Raw genomic sequence first — 12,191 nt, 5'->3', positions numbered from 1 at the left:
ACAGTGGCCATAATTATACAAGGATAGACTTGAATCGAGACACTTTCTATTTTCGAAATAGCTGAAATTAAAGTCCCCAGAAACAAGAGCGGACAAAATACTGTCCATTCGTTGGTTTTGTTAGTTCTTCGAAACTAATTGATGTAATATGGCCGGTACGCGGAATGTTCAAATGATACAAGTGTTCCATTAAAAACGAGGGGTTACCCTGGTGAAAATAATCTGTACGCCAAACTATACAATAAAGTGCGGTTCGTTGAAAATTGTAGGAAATATTCGAGAATCATAGAAAATCGTCAAAAAGTGTAGAACATTGTAGAAAATCGTAGAAAATGATGGTATTTTGCATAGAAAAATACGAATTTCGACGAAAAATTATAAAAATCTATAATTTTCTATAAAGGATCATGACAATTCCCGATAACGAACAAAATAGATTTTCTTCGAAGAAACTAGTGGAGTTTCGTAAAAAAAACTACGAGTTTTTTACATAAAGTTATTAAAATCTACAATTTTCCATGAAAGTAATTAGAATTTTGGACCCAGGCAACAGGATTTTTTTTGCTTTTACCGTTCTTAGAATTCCGTTAAAAAGTACAACTTTTCATGAACTCCATGGATCCTTATAAAAGAGTACGAGTTTAAAAAAAAAAATTGCGAGATCGACGATTTTAGAATTCGATTTAGATCGATGAGAAATACGAATATACGTATGAAAAAATTTTAAGTTCTACTTTTGAACCACCGCTAGATGTTATATCTTTGTCACAAGGAAAACTTATTGCAGACAAATCAAGTACCTGGCAGAATTTGGGTCTACATCCGAAGACTGATTTTCGAATCTTCCGAGTATGATCTAGACGGATATAGAGAATCCGCCGTATACTTTTGAACTCACCTTATCTTAATAAGCGAGTCTTGTGAAAAAACCAACATTCGATATTTCACTAGACCAGGAATTCTACGATATTTTACCAAAAATCATATCCGTTTCAACATTTGATATACAAAAAAATAATCGCATAATGCAAGCCACTCTACACTTGTATATTAAAAACGTCGATAATACGTCAATAACTACGCGGGAGTAAACTATATTCAAAAAAGTACGATAATTTACAAAAATCCTATGCCAAAACTACGCCAGCGTTAAATCAAATTTGTAGTCAGGCGTAAAAATTATTTCCACCAGAGTAACAATCCGTCAGTTTATGTATACACCAGATTTCAAGATTACACGATTTCAAAAGATTTTACGTAATTTCAAATATTTCACAGAATCCAAATCATTCCATAGAGATTTTAGAGGATTTGGGGAATTGACAAGGTTTCGATTGATTTAAAAAAATTTCAAAAAATTTCATAGCGTTCCAGGGATCGGATGGTTTTAAAGATTCCAAGTGACATTTTCATGATTTCCGAAAATTTCAAATGATTTCAACAAATTTCGGTAGATTTCAAGGGTTAGAAGTGATTTCACAGGAAAACGTGAGTAATGTTGACCAGACTTCAAGGGTGGTCAACTTCTAGTTTCATCGGAAATCAATATTTTGTAAAAGTATGCAATAAAAATTAACTATAAAACATAAGAATACGAAAAACGAATCACTCTAATACAAGAGTTCTTATAATTTTATTTCTTACGCACACAGGCTATTTACTTTCACCAAAACTCATCCGACCAAAATTTTTTCCGCTAAATTTTAAACACTCGAAGATCATTTCGAAAACAAATTTACATATTTTAATAATTGATGACTCGATCAATGATGTTTTTTCTGACTTACTGCTGATAAGACTTTGAGCAAAATCGGTTAATTTTATCTCGAGTTCGTTTCAAAAATTTGTATTTTCTTATTCGACCATAAATCAAGAACCGTTTTACCGACTTACCTTAGATAAAACTTGGTCCATTGGATTGCATTTATTCAGCTTCCAACAGCTCAGACGTTAACCAGAATTGGTCGAACCACCTGCCAGTTATTTAAGAAATCAAAAACTTTTCGGTTGAAAAACCATACTTTCATAAATAACCGAAATATCGGATTTTCTTGTTCCCATTTTTGTTTCCGCTTGTTTGTTTTCTTACTTGTGATTTCTGCTCTCCAAAGTTGAAGTATGTTATACACACACCTAGTAGTGGGACGTCGTCGATGATTTACTTCTTTATTACCTGCAGATGCGAAGTGTTGTAGCTCGGAATGAAATTTCACTGCAAACGGTGGGGGCGGCTGCCATCCGTATATGATATAGAGACAGAAGTGGGGAACCAGGGGAATCAGCCGGGAACGGATAGAAGCGGAAGCGGCGATGAAAATGGGATTGAAAACCGCCAGACTTAATCTCTGGTACACTCGACGCACTCCATGAGACTGAAGAAGCTTTAAAGGGTGTGTTCAGCCTCCAGTGTTGCCAATTTCTATTTTCACTATCTGACTGGAGGATTTCACACACCCCGCAAAAGGCCGCTTACGTAGACTCTTTCATATATATTCTTCATGCACCTATATTTGTTGAAAAGTATTAAGTCGTAAAAACAACGGTTCTTGAATTATTTTTCACAACCAAACGATTGCCAGTAATCGATGTTCTCAGTGTGAGCCACGCACGTAATTTAATATTAGTGAAAATGTTAAATAAACAAAGTCAGAAAACTTCTCGCTAAAAACACGGAATTATTTTAAAATCACTAAATTTTCCACCACAAACGACAAATTGTCGTTTTCAAATCGAGAAAGTACCTTTTCGCCTCGTTTCGATTTTCTTCAGTCCTCTTTGTGACAAACACATTGCACACGACCTTGTCCCGCACAATATTATTCGACACGCATTTTTTTCTACACGGATATTATTCGACCCAAATGTGTTTTACACGATTTTTCTCTCACACGAATACTATATTATAAGTCACTATTCGACGCGACAAATTTTATTGTGCCAAGTATTATTCGACGCAGATTTATTCTATGCGAATTTCATTCGATACGGACTTATTCTACATGGGTGATACTTGACATGACGTTATTCTACTGGGACATAATTGCACACTAGGTTTGAATAACTTGTGTTATTTGGGCATGCGATATAAACAGAACTTACGTGATAATGAGCTAGTGAAGTAACGCGATGTCAAGTATCACGCGTGTAAAATAAATGCACGTCATATCATATTAGTTATAAATTCGTGTCAAACAAAACCTTTGCAGAATACGTTTCTGTCAAATAAAGTCTGTATCGAATAAGATCCGTGTATATAATGTGAATCCGTGTGAATAACATCCTGTCGCATAGTACCATATAAAATATAATATTTGTGTGATCGGACCTATTTCCTTCAGATCATTTGTATATTTCCTGCTGAAAATACCGATTTATACCTTAGGATCACTAGATTTCTCGCTGATCGCTGAACAAATGAATCTCCCCCGCCAACAACAATCCAAATTCACCAAATTCAGCGAAAAAACCATGGAGACTAGAGTAAAGGAGTGGACACAGAGTGCTTCAGAAATGTACACGAAATCCCGGCCTAAAACGGCGGTGCTGCGATCAAAAAGATCGTAGTCATATCGTAGTCATATAGATCAGACACACTGTTACTACTTATTTCCTAACCTCAATGTGGCAAAATTCGTGCAGTGTTCATGTTTACATGTGTAAAACTGTTTGTTATTACTGTGCGGTTTTAATTAATTTATTATGTTTATTAAAACGGGTGTATCAAATTTCGTTGAATAAAAATAAGCCGAAACATTAGGATAAACATCGATGTAACGCTCCCAGACAACAAACGAAAAGAACATACGAACACACAAAAATAGTCTCCTTAACCTCCAATATACTATCATTTAGGTGCGTCACTTTTCATCCTACCGCGGATCGGTAACTTTCATCGTGTGGACTAATTTTATTACTATATTTACGATCCTTTCGACCCATGCGATGCTAGTGGCAGAGCGAAGAACTAATTGAAGGACGGGTTTTTGAGGACGCCGTTACTACTCATTCTCCTATGCTGTATCCACTCCTTTACATTAGTCTCCATGGAAAAAACTATCAAGTTGGCAACACTGGCTTACCCCGGATCGTTTCGACGAACCACCGCAGCGCTGCGCGCACCTGCAGCGTGCGCATCTCGCTCCCTTTTTCTTCTCTCTCTCTTTCCCACTCACTCGCTCATCTTCTCATACGCCGTGCGCGTTGCGTGTTTTCGCGTATAAGGCGCGAGTATAGAGGAATCCTCGACGTTGCAAAACGAACGTACAGCAAGGAGCCGCCGAGTGGAAGGCTGCCATTTAAATAAATGTTTAATCTCATCCTCCGCAGCCCGCTGTGCGATACGTATGCATGTGTGTGTGTGTGTGTGTGTGTGTGTGTGTGTGTGTGTTTATGTACATCCATCGACTTCTCCGAGAGAGTAAGAGAGAGAGAGAGAGAGAGTGTGGGAGGGGAAAATGGGGAAAAGAGGGGACAGGGAGGGAGAGTAAGCTGCCTTGGAGAGTAAAAAACCAATCGGGTCCGTGCATGCGCCCCCCAGGGTATCCCAGCCCCTCGCCGAGCCATTTAACCTCTGCATTGCAAATGCCACCCCCTCGTAGTGGTGTAAGCGTGCGGGAAGGGGGGCCTTCAACTCCGCCGCTGAGTCGGGACTGTTATTTTAACGAAATATCTTTAAACGCGGGGGCGAGGATCGGGCAACCGGAGATGAAAGGATAGCCGCACCTAGTTATACGAAATAAAGGCTCGTTTAAGGGATTACCTACCATTCCCCCATTATTTAAATGTATGCTAAATTTCAACGGATGTGATATAACCTCCCATAATACTTGCATATATATGTATACTAACTTATCTATGTACCATATATATATATATATATATATTATATATGTGTTACGTGTACATATATATACGTATGCACATCGGAAGAGTCGGTATTTTCTATCATTGGTTTTAAGCTTTCGAAGTACTGCACGGGGATAAGAGGCACCTGATTACCTATACATTCGGGGTATAGATCAAGTTTAGCAATGGGTAAGAGCTGGGCAAAATGGGAGCCCCCTGTACAATCTAATGGGATTTCAAAAAATGTCGATAACGCTTGAAATTTATTTTCAAGGCAAAGACAAAAAATTACGTTGCCGAAATTGGTCTAACGTTATTCCTCCCTTGAGGTACCCATTTTGTCCGCCTCTCCCTTATACATCTTCAAGGGATTAAGCTTTCACTCCCGGGAGAGAAAACATTTAGGCGTTTCATACGAACCTGGTAAATTTGTATTTACCCGTACACAAATTGTTTGATTCGGGAACAGAACAAATTGTACCTTGAATCAAGTAAAGGGTTCAACTTTTTCCTGGTTTTTGGTCGTATTATCAAAATGTTTTGTCAGCCAGTGTCCTTCCGAGAGGAAATCATCAAACAGTGATTTCATTCAAATCATTTATTCCCAAAAAAAAAGAAATGCAAAGCAGAGGACCTTTTCATCGTAGGTTGAAATGTACGACACACGACTGAACATCTTTTCACAGGAAGATTCGTAAAACGAATAACTAAATTGGGAAAATATCCACCGCTCATGGATCATTCAAGGCTTGGGAAAACAAACAAATGTAACAACGTAATCAGAAATCAGTGTCTATTACGGAAATCAGCTCTTTCAGGTTTTATGGCTACAATTACGTTTCTACAATGCTTAGAGTTGAAGTGAGGTTAACCGTTCACGTGTAAAATTCCAGTCACATCATTGAAACTCTACACTGCATGAAACTCTCTGCTATATGTAAACTGTTCCAATATACATCAATGTCTTTAGTCTCGGAATGTAGTGCTGTCTGTAAAGAAATTTTATTATACTTATAGCCATGTCAGTATCAGGATATCACATAGTTATGTGTAACCATTGTGATAATAGAAGATCTTTGCAATATTTCACAACCCCAAGGAAAGAACCAGTGAAAAGCTAATACCAAACTTTCCACGTTCTATTTGAACGTGAAGACTTGTCACTATCTCGCCACTCTTGAAAAGAGAATATTTCACTGGAAGCTTTGAAGTTCAACGTTCGAGGAGCTTTTCGGAGAATACCAATATTTGAAGTTATTCAAACCACTATCTGTAGGAATGTACTGAACACAATTCATCAAAAACAAAAAAGGAAAATAATTCTAATGCCTTAAACTACTTTGATATTGAAAGTGTGATGTCATTATGAAATGTTTCAACTTATACTGTCACGTCCTGACCTGTTAATAACATTCTTCAACATGAATCCTCCAGATCATTCCAATACCAGTACGCTAATCAACTGTGAACAGACGATGATCTGTGTTCTCATTCCATCAAATAGAGTTTGACTGACTTCCGATAGTGTTTCCTTACCATCAGATGGTATTAGGTATATTCTCTAGAAGTCTAAACCGAACTTGTTCTCACATTGTACAAGGATTTTTCGTATCCGATCTGTGGGAAACTGAGTTGCGAGAAAAAAATGCTTCCAAATTTCTCGGGGTATATTTCGCCCGACGCTTTTAACCGCGCGATGAAAATTGCGGGGGATATTCGGAGTTTCGAGAGTCGCTGCAGAGCATCCCGTGTAACGCGCAGCATCGTCGGTACACTGGTCAAGCGGTCATCTATCTCGGTATCCTTGTGCCGAGCTTAATTAAAACGAGAAACCCTTACCGGGGTGGCCAGCGGAGCCATGGCCCTGCGGTATTTGGTAGCCGAGTATAACACCATGTTTCCATACTCGACCGCATGTATATCCGGAGCTCCGGTCGACGTTATTAACCAACCAGGACGAACGAGACACGCGGGACTCGAAATTTCCACTACGTTGCGCACGGTATTAACGGTCAGAGAATTCCACGGTGCCGGGAAAGGATCTGCCCTTCCACGGAACTCACCGCGGTCAGCTTTTACGAGTTTCTCTTGCTGGCCAAGACATGATTTGGTTTGTTCCGATTCAGCTTTCCCTATAATTAAACCCTCCGGACTTTTTTGTTTCACTTTTTTTCATCATTTGCAATCCCTTCGTCGCTTCTTCGAGAGAGACTCGCGAGAAAAGTAACCGTGGTGTAACTCTCCGATTTTCTTGAATCTGTAATATGTAGTAGTACATAAAAAAAAATAAATAAATAAAAATGAGACACGAATTATTCTCACCCGCAAATCCAGTCGTTTGAGAGGTGAAAACTAGACTCGCAGCTTACCCCCGAAACGCGGATGCAGCCCGTGAGGATAAAAATACTGCGGAAACTATCAAAAAATATTACGTCATTATAGAGAAGTCCTATGAAAATTGATTTTTGGGGGTTAACTTGAAGGGTAGATTTTATACCTTTAACTGCCGTATTGTCACGTAATAAAAAATATGTATCTAACGTGTTTTGATTTAATACCACATATTGCAGAATGAAGAGAATTGGTGCAGAGATACACTTCGGGTACTTTTCTCGTCAGAAACTTAAACATCCACATGCAGACCGCGTAGAAGAAGAAACAAATGATAAAGTTTTTGATGACTGTATACTTCTTGGCAATTGATGGCAACTTAGAAATCAAAAAGTCTTCGAAATATTCCTTTCGCATCGTGCATTGTCGTCATACACTCAGAGGAAAATTCTAGTTGTGGTTACTGCATGGTTCTTAGCTGTTTTTATTTTTTTGCCCATAGTTAAAAAATCTACCTAGTTCTGGATAAAAAAAAAGAAAAATAGAATTTGTAGCTTTAACCGGGAAATATATTATGGGTTCCTATTTTTTTGCAAATATGATCACTCGTACTATATTTTTTTCTAATTATTGAAATAATTTGACGCTGGCGCAACGATGAATTGATTTCACGGCTTTAATCGGTAGAAAAAAAAATAAAATAAATAAATAAATGAACTGGACAAATTTTGTGCGGCAATAACTAGAAAGTAGTGTAACGTGACAATTATAATTGCATCAAATATAGTTACTTTTATCACATTTTCTTGTGGCGGATCCGGAATCGTAGATTTGATCAAAATTCGGAAAATAGTTGGATTTCATGAAAAATGCAAGGTATTTTGCAATTTTTGAGGCAACTGAATCCGAATCTGAATTGAGACATTCAGAATTAAGTAGGTAGCGTATCAGACTGAAATTCGAAAAATAGTTCAATTTCGACTAACGTGGGTACTTCGTGATTTTCGAGGTCACTGTATCGGAATCCAAAGTCAGATTTCCGGAATTTAAAATGGGCGATCCACAATAATATCGAACGACAATTAGAAAAAAATCTTCGGTCTTCAATGAGAATATGCAAGTCGAATTATCATTTGTAGGGTGATTCTAAAGACCTTGGTGACGCTCTTTCCGGAATACGAAAAAAAGTAACATCTCTAAAATACAGGTATAGAAAAGGTGCAACAACTGAAAAAGGGTAGTAAAGTCGTAAGCCTCACTTGCACAGCTTGCACAGTTACACCAGAAGTAAGAAGAACAAATGAGACTAAAAACGAATAGGAAGATAGGAGTCAAAGTGCGCTCATAGAATTTGACCGAAGCAAGCAGAGAACGGGAGTCGGAGTGCTCGAGTAGGTGATCTCGTGACCTTTTTACTTTTGTAAATGTCAGAATGACGAGAGGTTGAGAAATGCACAACCGCTACCCGCGGGCTGGACACGCGAAAAAGTGAAGAACGGATCGCGGTGATTAAGCAGTGAGCGATTTAACGAGGATGACCTCACGCGAGTCTTGGACCAGGGATGGCAGACGATGGATGAGGTATAGAGGGGGAGAGGCGTGTGTTTTTGTGGCTCAGAGTCAGCAGCGAGGCTTCGTTATCTCGAAGTTATATACGCGCACTAAACGGATTCTCACGACAATTGGTAGCCGCGAGTCAAGTGGCGGGAATTGTCGGCAATTGTTTCCGAAATCCCTAACAGTCGCGAGACGAGAGCTCTCCGCCAGCTCTATAGCATCGTGGCATGCGCGGTAATGCGGCGTTACACGTACGTTACGTACGTTACGTACGTGTATGTAAGTCGTACGTACGTACGTACGCCTGTAACGCGAATAAGATACATGTATGCAACTACTCACGCAGTTGCCGTCAGCAGCGCGCGGCTGCACAACGACTCGACGTGTGAATCACTCGACACAATTACGGCAATTACCGCAGCGGTCGCAAGTCACCGCTATCACCGGCCTTTACTGTACTACACAGTAACGCCACGCCGTTCCCACGCCCTCTTCCCTGCACGACCATCCTTCTCCGGGGCCAACCCTTCGCGGCGAAGACTCCGAGGATACACCTAGCAATAACCTCGGTCACTTTACGTATCGGGATTGTCACTTTGCAGCGCGCCATCTGGTGGAGAAAGATGCTCATGCGTCTCAAGGTACGAGTGACTACAATTTATTAGAAGTAAGGTGTGCGTATTTAGATGTTATATTTGTATCTCACAGAAATTTTAAGAAGTTTGCGATGTTGACATTTTAAAATAACTATGAACGTTGACTGCACTTGTGTAAATAGACCAAATTTAAGTAAGTACAGCAAAATTATACACCACTATCAATGATTAGTGAATCGAATTGAATTTTACTGTTCAATTCGTGTCGAAATATCCACGCACCTCTGGAATAAGTAAACAATTTTGTCAAGCACGGGTTTTTGACGGTATTGTAAACATTATTTTGCCAGTGAGGAAAGAAGATACAATTTATTATAATGTAGTACAGGGAAGTAAAATCAGTATCTGCCGATAACCGGTGAACTTGAAATCCGAACGTTACCGAGCCGAAATTGGACTCGACGTAAAATCGTTGATCTCGTATACTTCCACGATATATTTATATAAATCCATTGTCCATATCTCGCATGCGAATCGCGTCACGGGCTCAGGATATCACCGCAATCCTGGAGCTTTATTTTGCCGATTGAAATACTGCAGCACAGGCTTCGAGTTCCCGGCGGTAAAATTGGATCAGGGTTCCCTCAGGAGCTGACATTCGACACCTTGCGAATGCCGTGGGGTATTTTCACCCCACTCTTGATTGGCTGATTATGATCTCTCGCTAATCTAACAAGTCGGATTCACTACGCATCGAGGGTGACCGCCGACGTTCAGCTCTTCTGCAAATAACAAACACACGGAGCCGAATGCCGAGCGAACATTTACACATATGGTTGCAGAAACGGATACATATCGGAGTCACTCAGTTGCTACCTTGAGAATATATTTTCTATATAGTTATATTGAATCGCAAAATCTCTGTGTTTATAAGTTACCTGATTTTTTTTCAGCGGCACTTGATACAATAGATATTGAAAATTCAATAAGGAATCACTTCTCACTGAAGCTCCAAACTTTTTGCATTTATGTCAAATTTTAATTATGAATAAAGTACATTGAAAGAATTATTTCTCTGCCTCTGTGGACTGATTGTATTCAATACGTTGCAGGATATTTGTTTGGTGTTCACCAAAAAGCTCCTTTCGTCGCAATTTTTTGCATGCAGATATCTGAAATAATTTCATTTACAGTGTGGAAAATAAAAGTTACTATCAAATTGGCAATTTGATGATCATAACCATGAAATTGTATAACCAATTATAGTTCCAAATGAAAGTATTGTCAGAAATTTTGCACTGAATAAAGTGTCAACCATCTGATTTCGGAAACAATTTTGACATTCAACCTCGACGTATTTTTATTAATTTATTGTACTTCCGTTTTTATTTCAAATTTTTTTGCTGATAGATCAAATAATTCAAATTATAATTGTGATCATCGGATTACAAATTGGATAATAACTTTTTTTTTCGTCCTGTGTACTAAGATAACTTTAGAATTATATTTCAAATTCTTACTTATAATATCAGAAATATCGTGACCCAAAAAGCTTTTCGAAGATCACCATATTTTCAACGTTATTCGAACGAATATCTGTATACCAACACAGTGAACACAATAAATTCAAACAGTTAAGAGAATACTTGTTTCATAAAACTCGCTCGATATTCGTAAAATAAAATTATCAAATTACATGTTGGGGTTGTGATGTGTTCCCTTTAATTATAATGTAATTCAACAATAGTAGATCGAAAAAAATGAAGAAATTATAATTAAAGTTGCAATCATTGATGTGGAAAAAAAAAAATCAAGTCCAACAGGAAACGATTAATCCCGACTAGTTTCCCTGTTTCCTCATTCTCTTTTTCTCAAATTTCTCGACTTCAATTGCATCAGCGATCGGAATATCCAGAACTGGTAATGCCAAATTCTTGCGAAAGCTCGTTAATTGGAGCTGGCAAAGTTCTCGCAGCGCCGCAATCAAAATGCTAATACCCTGCAACAAGGTGTAAGTCCATAGAAATTGGATGTAAGGGGTGACGGAAGGGGGCGGATGGGGGGAAGCTCAGTGCGATGGATCTCTAAAGAGTATTAGGCAGGATTAACCCCCGTTAAGTGGGACCCAAGCCACCAACGGAAGCCCGCGGTGCAGGAGTCTTGACAAAACGGCGGGGAGGGCGATACAGACCTTCTGTAAATATTGTTACTACCACCCCAACACTGCGACAGCCAATTTCATTTGCCATATGTGCGGAGAGCGCGATTCAGCGATGTTCTTTTCTCGCTGCTAACTTTCGGAACCGGTGATGGAGGGGGTGAAAATGATAGGAAGTTCGGAAATTGGTCGAGTCTTAAATAGTGACGTAGAGTTTTCAAAGACGATTATCTGTGCCGTAGAGTTTTGAAATGTAGAAAACCGAAGTATGCAAAAGTCAAAGTATAGAATCGTCAGAGTTCGCTCGCAAGAACGCCAAAATGTGAACAAGAGTAAGATATGGAAAATTAAAATATAGAATCATCAGAATTCTGTGAAATGGCGAAAGGTTTTGAAAAGATGGTGGTGAAAATGTAGAAAGATTAAAAAATAGAAGGGTTACAGTAACGAACTTCCAAAACCGCGAATATCTGGTTCGAAGAATTTTAAACTGTAGAAAGTCAAAGTACGGAAATATGGAAATTTAAGAATGGTGAAGTGCAGGAAACCGATTCTGTATGTCAAGTTTCTACATTTAAAAAATCCAGCAAATTGATTTTCGCCCTTTTGAAAATTAAAAATTTTTTAGATTGTGTTATTCGAATTTGTTCAGAATCATTTCTATCGCACAGAAGAGATGTTACTTTATTCGTGTTCATGATCAT

General features: G+C 38.7%; 1 protein-coding gene across 1 annotated transcript in view; it reads left to right on the top strand.

Annotated features, from left to right (window-relative positions):
- The first annotated feature begins 9,341 nt into the window (after nt 1–9,341).
- Ppt2 (palmitoyl-protein thioesterase 2) overlaps nt 9,342–12,191 on the top strand; it is a 26,404-nt gene continuing 23,554 nt past the window's right edge. The window contains exon 1 of the mRNA XM_046629893.1: nt 9,342–9,374. Coding sequence (XP_046485849.1) covers nt 9,357–9,374 — 18 coding nt within the window. The 5' untranslated portion in view covers nt 9,342–9,356. The remainder of the gene's footprint in view (nt 9,375–12,191) is intronic.

This window comes from Neodiprion pinetum, chromosome 5 (genome assembly GCF_021155775.2).
Source record: "Neodiprion pinetum isolate iyNeoPine1 chromosome 5, iyNeoPine1.2, whole genome shotgun sequence".
Lineage (NCBI taxonomy): Eukaryota > Metazoa > Arthropoda > Insecta > Hymenoptera > Diprionidae > Neodiprion > Neodiprion pinetum.
Note: the sequence above shows the minus strand (reverse complement) of the source record. Positions and strands in the feature narration are given on the sequence as shown.